Below are 17076 nucleotides of genomic sequence, written 5' to 3'. Positions count from 1 at the left end.
TAGAACCCCATAGCTCATTTTATATTAGCTGATGATATAGGCTGGTTTGTTCATAAACAAATAATGAATTATGGTACAGTAAAACATAGTAATAATATAAAATGTCTTTTATAGAAGGAAGTTATAATTGTTGACAAATACATTAATAAACACTTAAAATTTCTTTATAACTGCATCCGTAATAAATCATGTTTATATGCTGATTATACGCAACAAATATGGGGATTTAAGTGTTACTGAGAAAATGGTAACGATTAGGGTCATCTGTCTTTCACAGAAAAACTTGGTGTGTATGTATATATATGTGTATGTATATATATATCTCAAGTTTTGCAGTTTAACATGTTCCTTCTAAACAATCTCTGCACTGATATCATTGAAGCAGGAGTTAAAGTGATGGTTCGGAGTAATTTCACCCTAGGGTCCTTTGCACCATGATCTCGAGCCAAACACCCCCCCAGAAGCTTTTTCACCTGGGTCGAACATTGGGAGCGTTAGCGTAGAGTAGCGTTAGCCGCTGAATAGCTTAGCGCAGAGGCTAATGGATCCGAAGTGTCTCTTAACATTACCCCACTAATAATGCCCGAAATGATACCAAAGGTCTACAGTAGTACAAATAGGTTATGCACTCATAAAACGATGGATTGTAAAATTTTGGAGTACACCAGAAGTTTATGTAAATAACACTTGCCTGCTGGCTTCTGCTCTCTGCTGCTGCTGCTGCTGACTACCGGGCAGTAAGAGTGCTTAGGGACATCTACAAATTACAACACCGAAAAGAGATGCAAAAATAAAAATATTTATTAATTTAATGATTAAATAAGGTAATGTCTCCAAACTTACCTCAATTATTAATTGTCTCCTGCTAGTTATACTACAGCACTTACTTTAAAAAATAAGTTAAATTAAAAAATATTTTTGTTGCATCTGTTTTCGGTGTTGTAATTTGTAGATGTCCCTAAGCACTCGTCTTACAGCAGCAACAACAACAGCAGAGAGCAGAAGCCAGCAGGCAAGTGTTATTTACACAAACTTCTGGTGTACTTACAAACTTTACAATCCATCGTTTTATGAGTGCATAACCTATATGTACTAGTGTAGACCGTTGGTATCATTTCGGGCATTATTAGTGGGGTAATGTTAAGAGACACTTCGGATCCATTAGCCTCTGCGCTAAGCTATTCAGCGGCTAACGCTACTCTACGCTAACTCTCCCAATGTTAGACCCAGGTGAAAAAAGCTTCTGGGGGGGTGTTTGGCTCGAGGTCATGGTGCAAAGGACCCTAGGGTGAAATTACTCCGAACCATCACTTTAAGTGAACTATAAGGGGGTGAAAGCTCTTTTATAACGTTCCTTGTGTTACATTAAGTAAACCGTTAATACAGGTGTTTAAAGTGAAAAGAACTGGACTGGTTTCATTTTTGTAATGTTACTATGCTGCACCTTCCTCATTTTCTTGTCTTGCCAAAGCAATAACAATAATACAATTCAGATTATGCAAAAAATGATTGTCTCTCTCAACTCAAAACTTAAGTCATTCTGATCAGTTCTTTCACAGACCAAGAAGCTGCTCACAAAATTGAACTGCAGCTATGTAAGTATCGCAGCCAAAGGACTGGGATGCAGCTCTTGGGTTAACTGCATGTCTTAAAGCTGTCATTTGTCCATCGGTCAGGGGGCATGCAAAGTGACAGCAGAAGTGTGTTTCATTGGCAATGCTGAGGATGCCCTCTTTTTCCAGGTAGTGGAGAACATCATAGTAGATGCATGTTGCAGCTGCCCACAGGTCTTTCCACAGCCGCTCAATCCTGGAAAATTTTAATTGGAAAAAAATAATTATTATTTTATGAAAAAGGTTTTTATCCACAAATGCACACAAATGTAAGATATCCAACTGATTTAATAGTCTTTGAATTTCTTCTATATTTTGTGTTTATGCATAATCCACTATATTTGACTCGCTCTGACTGATATACTGTATATGACGTGAAGCATGAGTGTTAGAGCAGCATGTTACTGTTCTAGGTCCACCTCCAGTAGCTACTTTACACTACTTTATATACAGTAAACTAGTTTAGTCCAGTGGTTCCCAACCTAGGGGTGTGCCCCCCCCCAAAGGGTCAGTAGATAAATGGGAGGGGTGGTGAGATAATTGGTGGGAGAGGAAAGAAGAAAAAACAAAGTTCTGATACACAAATGTGTTTTTAGTTTTTGAATGTTTTCTCTAAACTTCTCACATGGTTTAAATTTCAATAAATGTTCAAATGATCCAAGATTTCAGCAAAAATCAAAGATGAGACAAAAAGGTTGGAAACCATTGGTTTCATTTTTAACAAGCACCTCAAATTTGTACTTAAATGTCCCCCTCGACTCAAACAATAGTATTTCTTCTTGTTGCCGGTTAGAGTTTCACTGTGCAGAATTCGATACGTGTTCAGAGTTCAACCCAGTATCACGCCTAAGTGTGTAATACACCCGCTGGTCCACTGGGTTTTGCGTGTCAGTGTCACGGTTTGCCTCGCCGAGGCGTGAACATTACACGCATTATGAAGGTACTCTACCAGCAGGGGGCGATACTTTTCCTCAATGCCAACAATTCCCCGCCGACCAAAGAGAAGAATAGTATATTCCAACTTCCTTCCCTACCAGGTAAGAGAAAGATACATCCTTGATAGATTAATGTATTTTAAGTAATGAATTGCTTTTGTTTCAACTGTGTTAGCTATATTACCTGTAAGTGTTGCCATGTTAATTTAATTTCATGGTAGAGAGCCGAAGGTTATTAACGTTAGAGATGAGAATTGAAGGATTTAGGAAATAAGTAGCATAAATAAGCTAGCCTTTTACGCTTAACGTTTAGCAAAACAAGCCTTAAAAAAGGCTAGCTTTATATATTTTAATTCATTAATGGTTTTGTTTAAACTGTTATAGCTTGTCTATGAGTGTTGCCATGTTAATTGCATTGCGGGTAGAGAGCTGAAGGTTATTAACTATTAGCTAATAAAGTAACGTGATTTACATTAATACGCTAACGTTAGCTAGCTCTAATGTTAGCTGCTGAAAGGCTATCTTGACAGGTCCGACGCGATCCGTCGGAACGGGTCATGTCGTGTCCGGTTGGATCTATTTAAGCAATCGTTTATCCTTATTTTGCGTACTTTCAATAATGCTGTAAAGTGTTGTAAACATAGTTTTAGCCTACGTTACCTCTGACATTACGTGTATTCGTGAACTGTAACGTTAGAGCTTTGTAATAGTGAGCTCAAATAGCAATCGTTACTGTCCCTTATTTTGCTAATATTCATGCAGTTTACATGTTGAGTATGACTAAATACAAATTGTTTACATTAATCAACATCTCCATCAAGGTTATCTTTTTTTTCATTTTGATACACTTCTGTATTTTTAATGTGAGAAATTCATGCTTGCTGCAAGATAAATAACCATGTTTTGTTTTTATTTTCCTCTCTTTGACAGCTCCTGTTACCAACCACCCTTGTCCCTATTACCTCCACCTCTACAGTACCTCCTTTATTAATAAAGCAACGGCTCTTTTAAGAGCCACTCCTAATATTTTCGACACACACAAACACACACACACACACACACACACACACACACACACATACACACACAGGCAGTTTCTCTCTGTCTCTCTCTCTCTGTCTCTCTTTCTCTCTCTGTCTCTCGCTCACTCTCTCTGTCTCTGTCTCTCTATCTGTCTCTCGTTCTCTGTCTCTGTCTCTCGCTCACTCTCTGTCTCTCTCTCTCTGTCTCTCTCTCTTTCTCTCTCTGTCTCTCTCTCTGTCTCTTTCTCTCTCTCTGTCTCTCGTTCACTCTCTCTGTCTTGCGCTTCCCCCCCTGCTGCGATCTCCTATGGAAGGCCTACTGTCTTCAAGTAAGTATTGTCATTCTATTCCTTCTTTTGTATTTCACATTACTGTCTTACTGACCAAAAAACACAGTGCATGAACATTTGAATGTGCCTATGGCATTATTTTTTTCTGACAATGTTTTTGTCTCACTTATACAACATAGTATTGTTGAAATGGCTGATCAGCAAGACGACTGGGAAGCAGAAGATGCTATTTTCCTTGCTGATATGCTTCTGGCTCAAGAAAAAGTAAGACTGTAATCTTGCCAGTGTGGGAATTAGAGAATGATATTTGTATTTCAGTGTTGTCATACAATGCTATATTTCTGCCATCCAAGGAAAAGAAAGCCAAGGGCGAAGCAGACTCTGCTACAGGCAGTAGTTTTCAGGTCCGATGGGTGGAAAAAAATGCTGAAGGAAGTCCACTGCTAAAAAGAAGCAGAAGTGGAGAGACACGAAATCGTGCTTCAGTGCTTTTCAGAGACTGAGATGAACAAACTGCAGGACATTCTGCAGACCTCAGAAGATAATCCAGATGCAAGTGGGCATCCTTCCACCTCCACATCATGGGGCTTGCGCCAATCTGCAGCCCAAGATGAGTGGCGGAAAGCGAGGTCTCATCATCTGAGCTGCTTGCTGTCCTGCAACGTGGTTCCAGAGAAGAACTGCAGCCACTGCACATCTCCTGCCATCATTCGATGCAGAGACTGCATGCCAGAGGAGTGGCTGTGTACGGAGTGTGACATACACATCCACAAAAAACACACACTCCATAACAGGGAGTCCTGCATTGGGGGAATTTACAAGCCCATAGAGCCAACAGTGTGCTGCGTAAAGCAAAATGGCGGATATACACTCGTCAATCAAGGTAGTCCTTTGATCTTTTTGATAAAGTGGTTGAAGTTGTGTCCTTGTTTTTATTAAAATTTTAATTTAATAATAATAAATTGCAAATAATTGTTTAAAGCTTCTCACTATTTATTGAACTTCTCTCTTTCAGTATGTCTTTTGCCTACAGTGAGGCCTGTCCAGTTGTGCACGTGTGATCCTGCAACCATAACAGAATCAGCTGGTAGAGCAATAATTATGGTTTGCATAAATGGTATAAACTATGGCTTTTTATTTATTTATTTTTTCTTTTCCTGTCCAGAGTTATTTTCAGGACCTAACCATGCATTAAATGTACTACCTTTTCTTTTTATAGGTCGGTATGATTTGCACTTGCCAAACTTGTCTTGCAAATTATGTCTGACACAGTGGACACCTGACATGAGTGACCTCATACGCAGTGGGTACTGGCCAGCATCTGTGAATGCTGACACATTGTTTTCAATGGATGTCTTTACTTCATTTGAAGAGTTGAAAACTGTGGCTCCCAGTTTGTCGCGTCAGGGTTTTTTGCGGATGTTGGAGAAGAGGACCTGTCAATTTGGAAGGGTAAGATCAGCGTGGATAATAGTTGCCTCAAGTAAAAATATTTTATAACTATTTAATTTGACTTTTTACATATAACTTGCAAATGTATAGGCTGGCAAAATCCACGGAGACGTATTCCAAAGGAGTTATTTGGAGTACACATTCTGCCAGTACCATTGTGAGAATATGGCCAGTGTAGAGCACTTCACCTGCCCGGCGTGTACACCCAACATGATAGCTCTTTGCGCAGATGGCAACAGAAAGCAGTACCGATTTCGACAGTCAAAAGGGTTGGTTGTTTTACACTAAGTCAAATGAACTGAACAAATAATGTCTTACACTGAATAAGATCTTTTTTCTTATTTTATTTAGGTCAGAGCAACCATATTTTGACGGTACTTTCATCGCCAAGGACGCTGAAGTACAGCATTTTGTTGAGGAGATCAGGAGTAAAATGAAAAGTGTTAGTTAAATATTTATATATTGTTTTTGCAATGTATGGCTTAAAACTTGAAATGTAGGATTTTCCATTACAAATTAGTTATTTCTTCCCTCAAGACCAGATGGTGTCAGCTTAAATGGAACAGACTAGTATCTCCCAACCAGATATTTAAGCAATATGTTGCATCTCATCAAAGTAATTTGGGGTTTGAAATTGGGTATGTGTGGTGACATCCAAAGTGGCTAGATTTTGGTAATAGGTAGTGAGTTATTGTTTGTTACGTAACTGGAGATAGGAAAAGTAAAGATGCATTTTCTGAAGCTCATTGAGCCCTGACTAAACCTCCAGTTGTATTTTGAAAGTAAATATTTAATGTCTCCAATCATTAAACAGATGCTCTTTGGTGTAATGTAACCTGACTCCATGGTCCTGATGGATTAAATAATTACATAGGATATTTTTGTTTTGTTTTTGTTATAAGCATAACTATTTTGTCAAACTATTTTGTCATGCAGACTGCCGGCAGAGGAATCTGTGGAGCCAGTCGGTGGTCTGCTGCACGGGAGACAGCCAGAAGAGCTAGTAAACTGGATGAAGAGGGCATTGAGGTGGTTGTTTGCCGACACGGAGTGCTATTGAAGGCCCTCAACATGTATAGGGGGGAAATATTTGCTTATCCGCTGTTCCTGCAAAAGGAGCTTCAGGCAGCCACAAATGGACAGTTCTTTTGCACGGATATTGCTTGCAAGTATTGGCCCTACCTTGAAAAGTTGTCGGTCTCCATGTCAGAACTCAGACCTTTACTGCAGATGAGACCATTCCTTTCTGTCATGCATGCCAAGGCCCATTCAACAAAGTGTGAGGTACTACATGTTCTTTATCATACAAATTTAAACGGTAACTTTTATGTATAATACATATGATTATAAAATAAATGTCCACACTGATTTGTTAGATAATCTGGAGTGGCAAAAATCAAGAGGGTGCTGGTACAACTGCAGGGGAGGAGGTCGAAATGGTAAACAGCTACCTCTCTCGTTGTGCCCTCACAACCAAGTACATGACAAAATCTGGTAAGTCGATCTAATCTTTGTTTAAGATAAAACTCTAAATAATCCCCTATGATTGTTACATTTATCTGAAATTAAAGCTCAACTGTGAAGAAGTTGACTAACTGAATGACCATTAATGGGACTTTCCTCCATCACTTTATTCATTATGTTTAAAAAGCCAGGAATGACATGTTAACAGTCCATGCTATTGGATGGAACCGACGGAAGCAGGAAGGCCTTCATCTTGCATTATCCAGCAGATACGTCAAGGTATTGACCAGATAACATGAGACATGATCAGGTTTACTGACCATATTCATTTAAAATCAATGTCATGTTTGACCAGTGTGTCTTAGATACTGTATAGACAATATAAAGCCTCTATGATTTGTCTTACCCTTTGAAGATAACATCTTAAAAATCTTGCTTTTTTTTACTGTAGACTTGTGAAAAGGCGGAGGCTGATTCTCAGAGACTGGAAGATTTGACCAATCATCTTGGTTGCCCTGAGAACATGGTGCATCAGTGGGTTCATGATGTCAGAGAATGGGCTTCCGATGGTATAATATTTTATGGAAATCCTTTACATAGTTTTCTAATGTATTGTGATAGTCAATTATAATATATGACTCAGACTTGTTTCCTTGCATGGCCCTGCACCTCCTGCTCCTTCCCCAGCCATTAGCTTTTGCTTGTACAATCTAAAAGATCGATCAGATTTGTTTTGTTTTTGGTTGTTTATATTGCTTTTGTATTTTAAGATTCTGCAGGTACCAGATGTGATGACCAACAACCTCTTCAAGAATCAATTGAAGAAATGTTCCTTGCGGTTCATCACAGAAAAGCCAGCCTTTATAATCAGACTGGTATGTTGATAACTGATCTAATATTGTCATTTATATCGCTTGCAGATATCTTGTCTGGATTGTTTTATTTCTGTATCTACTAGGGGTGGGAATCACCAGAGGCCTCACGATACGATATCATCACGATACTTGTGTAACAATACAATATTATTGTGATTTTCAACATATTGCAATATTCTGCGATATATTGCAATTTCTTACCTTTTTGTCCAACTTGAAATTTTTCCCAATTTCAAATGATGTCCCCAAAGGAAACTTTGTCAACATCTGTTTTATCTAAAAAGATACTTTTCTCTGTTTGTTCATCTCACTTCAGTTTATTGCTGTAAAATGGGGATTGTCAAGCAGACAGACTGACCAACACGATAAAAGATTGATACTTGCGTCTGTGTATCGATACAGTATTACCACGGAAAATATTGCAATACTCTGCTGTATCGATTTTTTCCCCCACCCTTAGTATCTACAAGTCTTTAGTTTTAAAATCTATTTCTTTTGAATTTTACAGATACTAGGGCTATTTTGTCTTTTAATTCATTTGTTTTTCTTTTTTGATTTATCAATTGTTAAATGATTTTAAGTATAAGGCTTTAACAGTATTGCATGTATCATATCTGCATACACATACTTGTGCATTATGTTTTCTCTATTTTGTAACTATAGACAGCAACAAAATCCGACAGTTGCGACGAAGGAAATTGGGAGAAGAGAAGAAAAAACTGTTTGAAAAAATCAAGCTGTACAATGAGCAGGTTGCAGATGAGGAGCGCATCCTTGAGGATAAGGTGGAAAGCAGACTCTCTGTGGTGGAAGGAGACAGTGGGGCAGACTGTCTAATATGGCCGTGGGAAGTGCACAGCAGAGGTATTGAACAATTTCTGTATGTGTGTATTGCTAGTATTTATGGGTTTTGCTTAGGAGTTGGGCCATTTTTCATTACTCATTGCCAGACCCTTAATCTTTCGGATTTGGGTTTGGATTTCCAGGCTAGGTTTTGCCTACACTACTTATCTTTTAACAGGTATGCTTTCTGTACAAGTCAAACTTGTGTTCAAAGGATGTTATTTTTGTGACTTCAGAATCGAGCAATATCCTTACGAAGAAGAAGATTTTTGATGTTTACATGTCAAAAATGCGGCTTCAAGAGGAAAAGATCATTTTGATAAGGGAGATGAGACAGCATTGCACCTACCTCAGAAAGCTGGCCTGGAGTCTCCGCAAAATGATGTCCGAAATGTCTTCTGGCAGGAACAGTGGTAACAAGCCAAATTACATTTTTTATGTTCTCCTTACAGTGACACTATAAATTCCTAAGCAACTTGTGCTGCAGGTCCTGCCTATTGATTTGACTGACACCATGACCTTTTGTCAGTGGTCCTTAACCATCCAGTGCACCGTACTTAATTGGACAGTGCAACATTAACAACAACCGCTCAACTGAAATTTACATGGCCAAACCTCGTCAATTGTTTTCCAGTGCAAAGACACACTATACTTTACAGGCAATGATAATAAAGTGCTACAGAAGGTTCACTTTATAAAATCAAGTGGTATTTTATAGTCACTGTTGCTAAATGATCTCTTTGTTCAGCGTTTTGTAATTTGCTCAGTAGAGAGATGCTAGTGAGGTAGGCTATGGCAAAAGGTCTGCGTGAAGCCTCTGCAGAAGTATAAATTAAGGGGTAAAATTAGCTAGGCCTAGCAACTTAGTGTTTTTTATAATTGGGGTACACAAGTCTCCATAAAGCACAGGTGAGTTTTCAGAATTGAAAAAAACAGCTTCTGAAATCACTCAATGCGGTTTCAAGGTCCCTTGATGATAACAAAATCATATTTGAATAAATGTGCCCATTCTCGCAACAGGGAAGCCTATATGACCTGGACTATCACTTTGAGGTCCTCGGGTATTACATTATCTGTAGTTCATTCAGTAAAGTTAATGACTAGCTGAGCTACATTAACTCAATTGAGGTATTGTCACACCTCTTTTTCATTTTCTTTCTAGGCAGTTTAAGTGAAGAGGGGCATCGTGGGCTGCTGTGTCTTCATCAGAAAAGGCTTGCTGATGTGGAGGAGAAGTTCCAAGTCGTTAGCTCAAGGTACAGCCAGGCTTTAGGACCGAATGCTGCTTCTCTGCTTGAGGATGGACCCGAGGACATACCGGAGGACGACAAAGAACATGTATATGAGAGTTCAGATGAGAGTGATTTTGAGGCAGTGTAAACCAGTTTTTCGAAACACTAGCTTTATAGATGGAAAGGTATTGCATCGGATTTATGTATGTCAAGCGCGATATAATCTTCCCTGCAAGAGCATGTATGACCTCCAGCTCTCTCAGAGCAGACACTTCCTCACACGAGGTGGCTGCTCTGTGCGCGTACTGTGTAGTTTCATACATGAAGATGTCATTATGTAACTCTTCCAATGCTTTGTGTCACGCTCTCAGCTACCTGCACGAGTCTTGGTTGTAGAATTGTTATGCAAAGACTAAAATCTGTGCGCAGCATATATAATTTGCTTGTGAGCATGTTTTATCCTGCTCGCGACATATGACATAAATCTGATCCAATATTCAGAAAAATATGAAAACAACACATACAAAACTACAAAACCAATACAACAACAAATATGTGCTGCAAATATAAAAATATGTAGCTAAATGCCTTAACTAATACGCAACTGCAAACTGCTCTAAACACAAATTAAGTAAAAAACAAACACTGAATACAAGTGCATTAACAGGGATTGACCACACCTAGAGGATGACACACACCACGCAAACTATTTAAATTCATTTTTACAATGACAATGTAGTAATTGTAATTTCTCTGCAGTTACATCTGCCATGTCGTGTTGTACATTTGGTTGGCTGTCAGTGTTTTCTATCTATAACTATTTTCCATCAAATCGCTCTGAAAGTGATCCCAAACAATATTGTTTACCACTGTTTGTCATTATTACATATATATCATGTCATGCTGTTTCACTTAGCACTCCTTTTTAGACAAGTAGAACTGTTTTGACTAGATATGCAGTGTTTAAGTTGCATATGTTTTGGGGGTTTGGAATATTCACTGCATGTTTCTGCTAGCATAAGTGCTTTGAACCACTGTAGCGCATTTGCCCAGGTCGGCCACTGTATGAAACAGCATTGATCGTATGACACGCATAACGGCAACATGAATGTCCAAAAGGCAAAGAGATAATCATATTTAAATAGCTACGTTAAAGATATCTTTACCGTATCTGCCCCATCCGTTTGGGGGCAGAGGACTAAATATTGTAAAATCATGCTCTTAACTGTAGAATTAATCGTCATTCAAAAATGTGAAAAACCCTGTTGTAGATACAGTGCCTTGCGAAAGTATTCGGCCCCCTTGAACTTTTCGACCTTTTGCCACATTTCAGGCCTCAAACATAAAGATATAAAACTGTAATTTTTTGTAAAGAATCAACAACAAGTGGGACACAATCATGAAGTGGAACGAAATTTATTGGATATTTCAAACCTTTTAAACAAATAAAAAACTGAAATATTGGGCGTGCAAAATTATTCAGCCCCCTTAAGTTAATACTTTGTAGCGCCACCTTTTGCTGGGATTACAGCTGTAAGTCGCTTGGGGTATGTCTCTATCAGTTTTGCACATCGAGAGCGACATTTTTGCCCATTCCTCCTTGCAAAACAGCTCGAGCTCAGTGAGGTTGGATGGAGAGCGTTTGTGAACAGCAGTTTTCAGTTCTTTCCACAGATTCTCGATTGGATTCAGGTCTGGACTTTGACTTGGCCATTCTAACACCTGGATATGTTTATTTGTGAACCATTCCATTGTAGATTTTGCTTTATGTTTTGGATCATTGTCTTGTTGGAAGACAAATCTCCGTCCCAGTCTCAGGTCTTTTGCAGACTCCATCAGGTTTTCTTCCAGAATGGTCCTGTATTTGGCTCCATCCATCTTCCCATCAATTTTAACCATCTTCCCTGTCCCTGCTGAAGAAAAGCAGGCCCAAATCATGATGCTGCCACCACCATGTTTGACAGTGGGGATGGTGTGTTCAGGGTGATGAGCTGTGTTGCTTTTTACGCCAAACATAAGCGTTTTGCATTGTTGCCAAAAAGTTCGATTTTGGTTTCATCTGACCACAGCACCTTCTTCCACATGTTTGGTGTGTCTCCCAGGTGGCTTTTGGCAAACTTTAAACGACACTTTTTATGGATATCTTTAAGAAATGGCTTTCTTCTTGCCACTCTTCCATAAAGGCCAGATTTGTGCAGTATACGACTGATTGTTGTCCTATGGACAGAGTCTCCCAGCTCAGCTGTAGATCTCTGCAGTTCATCCAGAGTGATCATGGGCCTCTTGGCTGCATCTCTGATCAGTCTTCTCATTGTATGAGCTGAAAGTTTAGAGGGACGGCCGGGTCTTCGTAGATTTGTAGTGGTCTGATACTCCTTCCATTTCAATATTATCGCTTGCACAGTGCTCCTTGGGATGTTTAAAGCTTGGGAAATCTTTTTGTATCCAAATCCGGCTTTAAACTTCTCCACAACAGTATCTCGGACCTGCCTGGTGTGTTCCTTGTTCTTCATGATGCTCTCTGCGCTTTACACGGACCTCTGAGACTATCACAGAGCAGGTGCATTCATACGGAGACTTGATTACACACAGCTGGATTCTATTTATCATCATTAGTCATTTAGGTCAACATTGGATCATTCAGAGATCCTCACTGAACTTCTGGAGAGAGTTTGCTGCACTGAAAGTAAAGGGGCTGAATAATTTTGCACGCCCACTTTTTCAGTTTTTTATTTGTTAAAAAAGTTTGAAATAGCCAATGAATTTCGTTCCACTTCATAATTGGGACCCACTTGTTGTTGATTCTTCACAAAAAATTACAGTTTTATATCTTTATGTTTGAGGCCTGAAATGTGGCAAAAGGTCGAAACGTTCAAGGGGGCCGAATACTTTCGCAAGGCACTGTATGTGTGCCCTAGTTTTTTTTTGTTTTATTGCCTAATCCAGTATATTGTTATTCATAGTGACAATGTGGCTCATTTGAATTGAAGGTACATGCTACTACATTTAACTTTTTTTTTTAAATTACAATGATCATTACCCATGAGTTTTGATTGTAGTGTTTCCTGTTTATACTGCTGTTACTGTTAAAAAAAATCAACAAATTTCCCAATGCCATTACTGCAGGAATAAAACAATGTGTAAGTGTAAGTGCATGTAACCTTGTTTATGCTAATATCTTCATGAAAATAAAATATGTGCAAAATAACAAATTTCTTTTAACATTGTATGCCAGTTGTATACAGGGTGATTAAAATAAGTAAAAATAATTTTCAGACAATAACATTTGACATTTTGGATGTCAAGTAAGTATACAGTTAGATATTGTATTAATTATTGCATAACATTAGAATAAATATATTTTTCATCATCCTGCTGAAGGACTGCTGTGGATACTATAATTAACACAATGGGGGTTCTTATTTGGGTTCTTTTACCAGGGATACTGGATTGCTAAATTGATATTTTAAAACTATAACGTTACATTAATCTACATTTACATTTTACATCATGGTATTAATTTATTTAATTCAATTACATTATTTTGGTCTTATTACTGGTGAAATATACCGTAGTATGCTGCTGTAAACAAACACTACGGTACAAGCTGAGCGCACTCAAATTCCATATCCCACAATGCATCATTCATTCATGTCATAGAATCGGACAGCGATCAGGCAGTGCTTTAACGGCAGAATCGCTTCAATGTGGATATTAAATGAGTAATTTTGTCACCAGCAACCGTAGCTTAGTTTTTCCAGTAAGTTAAGTACCGTCTAATAACCATACACAGTATATAAGATAATAGGCTAACGTTTACTTAACCGGGGATCCGCCGGATGTGACGTAGTAATTGCGGATCCGAAAGACAAAATATATATCACAAAAATACATATCACAAGTATATTGATTTATTTGTCTAACGTTGTATGTGAGGATGTAAACAATAATGATAACAATAATAATAAAATACAGTTTCATGTATTTGTCTCATGTATTGTGTGCTCGGTCAGCCGGCGGACGGCCGCAATCTGAAACGGAATGAAGCCCACTCACGGCGGGCAGCAGAAACCGGAGTCGAACACGTCCACCCCGGAAGAACTACAAGTATACTGGTTTGGAACAGATTCTGGGGCGCGTATCTACTGGGAGTTGTAGTTTTGAAATATATTGGTATATTTCTCATAATTAGAAGTTGGCAGTGTATAATTTTGGATACACCCTGGGGTTTTTTGGGATGGAGAACACACTGGTGTCATCAGATTTTAAAAATCAAATCGTTAAATAGGTGAAAATAGCGTTTTACCATATTTGACAGTGCTTACAGTGGGTAAATTTTGGTGACCATATCTACATAATAGCTGAGGTCCAGAGCTTTCTAGAACAGCTGGTCTTATGTGTGTAGCACCTTCTGTTGCTAAATGACAAGCCTTCAAAGATGTACTGGGTTCAAGGTTCAGAGGTCAATATTTCAAAGCAGGAGTGATGGATCCTCTTCAGACTGACATATGTTACTCTCCAGATTGAGACCTTTCCAACGATGTGTTTAGTATAGTCTTACGACAAGGTTTTATTTTTTACTACATCATGGAGACCACTTTGCAGGCAATACTTTATTGTCCCCAGAGGGATATTTGTCAACATAACAGTTGACATATTGTTTTATCATACAGCTGGCATATACTTTAAATTAAAAAAAAAACTCAGTGGAAGCATATCACAGCCAAAATCTATTGCTCATCTTTCACAAAGAGTGATTAAGGCAGCCTAACCTCATGCACCATATAATGAAGCAATTGCCCCTGCAGCCTGAAGAAACATTATTTTAAGTTTCAATTGAGGCAAGTCCAAATCAGGCCTAGTTTAAAATAATGTCGAGTTTACATTGGTTTACCCTATATCTTCTTCCAGAAGACCTTATACTTGCTGCGCACACCGGTACGCACTCTTCTCGTTATAAATACGGACGTGCGTTATGCAGTCCTGCACGAGCCTTACGCTCCTCCCAAGGTCGTCCCATATTTGTCCTAATAAGGTCCATGTTAATCAATCAATGAATATTTCAGCCTTGAAAGGAGCCCTCGATCACCAATCACGAAATGGAAAAAATGGGGAAAAAACACGATTCAGTGATTGTGAGATGGAGGTGCTCCTAACAGAGGTAAAACATCAAAACAAAATCCTGTTTGGAAGCCTTAACCCTTGTGTAGTGTTCATATTTTTGATACACAAATTTAATAATGTAATGTAACAGATTTAGCTCAATTTACAATGACACATCATTTATGTTTCGTATTTGCCATTTACCCCTATGAGATCACATTTATGATCATATGATCATTGTCGTTTTTTGTTAAAAAAACAAGGAAATTCAATTATGCAGTTGTGCTTATTTCTTAAAACTTAATCAAAACAGGTGAAAGTGCTTGAAATGTAACAATTTGGTAACTTTGTGTTGGAATAGCAGGTGCAGAAAGACAACATTCCCACACACAGACACCTACAATCAGACACTGGGTTGACACGACCACATAAAGATATGAGGGGCCGTCAGGGACATTATTCAGAATTACCTCTCGCACACACTACTGAAACGCTCTCACACATACAAGTGAAACGCAACGCTCTCACACATACAAGTGAAACGCTCTTATATATACTACTGAAACGCTCTCACACATAAGTGAAATGCTCTTATATATACTACTGAAACGCTCTCACACATACAAGTGAAACGCAACGCTCTCACACATACAAGTGAAATTCTCTTATATATACTACTGAAACGCTTTCACACATAAGTGAAATGCTCTTATATATACTACTGAAACGCTCTCACACATACAAGTGAAATGCTCTTATATATACTACTGAAACGCTCTCACACATACAAGTGAAACGCTCTTATATATACTACTGAAACGCTCTCACACATACAAGTGAAACGCAACGCTCTCACACATACAAGTGAAATGCTCTTATATACACTACTGAAACGCTCTCACACATACAAGTGAAACGCAACGCTCTCACACATACAAGTGAAATGCTCTTATATACACTACTGAAACGCTCTCACACATACAAGTGAAACGCTCTTATATACACTACTGAAACGCTCTCACACATACAAGTGAAACGCTCTTCTATATACTACTGAAACGCTCTCACACATACAAGTGAAACGTTCTTATATACACTACTGAAACGCTCTCACACATACAAGTGAAACGCTCTTATATATACTACTGAAACGCTCTCACACATAAATAAACGCTCTTATATATACTACTGAAACGCTCTCACACATACAAGTGAAATGCTCTTATATACACTACTGAAACGTTCACACACAAAGTGAAACGCTTCAACATACAAATTGAAACGTTTATATATTCTACTGAAACGGTCTCACACATACAAATTGAATATGTATATATACTACTGAAACGTTCACATACAAAGTGAACATAACGTCACATAAGTTACGCTCTTATTATTACAATACTAGCGGGAACATTCCATATTCACTGTGCAATATATTGCCTATGTGCAACTGCTGCTGATGCTACTATTTCTGTTATCTATTGTTTGTGGATTCTTACTGTTTTTTCTCTTGTACATAGTGTTTTTATTTGTTATTTATTATTGTCCTACTCTTACTGTTTTGTTATACTGTTTTTTTTCTCTATCCACTTTGCTGCTGTAACACTGGACTTTTCCCATTGTGGGACAAATATAGGAATATCTTATTTTATCTTTTCCACCTGATTACATAAAGGTGCATACACATACCACATAGCTAATAATAAATATACAAGATACAGCTTATGACAACGTGCCCTTCCAATTCAGATTACATACGTCTAATAAACATCATACAGAAACTGTTCTTAATGTTTTTATCTGGAGATACATATAAGTATGAGCATTTTCAGAATTTCAGTCCAACAACCGACGTTAGTTAATGTTACGTTCTCTGTCGCAGAGAGCTTGATTGACAACGGTGAGCGCGTGTTATGGCGAATCAACACATGGCTCATTTGAATATTAAAATTAGCAGGTCACGACAAGAAAATGTAACCAATGAAATTACTTATTTTGACACGGCTTTTTTGACACACATTTTAGCCAATAAGTATTAAACTAACAAGTTAATCTGTCAAAAGGTGGACCTTTTTGTTATTTTATCAAAAGTGAAGTCAAGTCATTTTATAGCACATTTAAATGAACAACAGTTGACCCAAAGTGCTTTACAGGTAGAGCAGGGAGGGCATAAACAGTATACCTTAAAGATACATTAATCAAGTAAACAAGGTACCATGAATACATTTTGGCAAAAGTAGAATC

At 38.2% G+C, this 17076-nt stretch overlaps 1 protein-coding gene across 2 annotated transcripts; it reads left to right on the top strand.

The window, feature by feature from the left end:
* The first annotated feature begins 4362 nt into the window (after window positions 1-4362).
* Window positions 4363-10987, top strand: LOC120571947. 2 transcript variants are annotated; one of them, XM_039821107.1, is made up of 13 exons: window positions 4363-4743; window positions 4876-4977; window positions 5080-5312; window positions 5403-5581; window positions 5664-5754; window positions 6249-6596; window positions 6689-6806; window positions 6964-7055; window positions 7228-7345; window positions 7547-7651; window positions 8315-8515; window positions 8731-8904; window positions 9657-10987. In XM_039821107.1, exons 1-13 carry the CDS (start codon window positions 4365-4367, stop codon window positions 9872-9874), a joined length of 2358 nt encoding a protein of 785 aa, XP_039677041.1. In that variant the 5' UTR covers window positions 4363-4364; the 3' UTR covers window positions 9875-10987. The 2 variants fall into 2 exon arrangements, with proteins under 2 accessions (XP_039677041.1, XP_039677040.1); XM_039821106.1 differs by having other exon boundaries at window positions 8731-8907.
* The last annotated feature ends 6089 nt before the right edge of the window (window positions 10988-17076 follow it).

Source organism: Perca fluviatilis, chromosome 13 (genome assembly GCF_010015445.1).
Source record: "Perca fluviatilis chromosome 13, GENO_Pfluv_1.0, whole genome shotgun sequence".
Taxonomy (NCBI): domain Eukaryota; kingdom Metazoa; phylum Chordata; class Actinopteri; order Perciformes; family Percidae; genus Perca; species Perca fluviatilis.
Note: the sequence above shows the minus strand (reverse complement) of the source record. Positions and strands in the feature narration are given on the sequence as shown.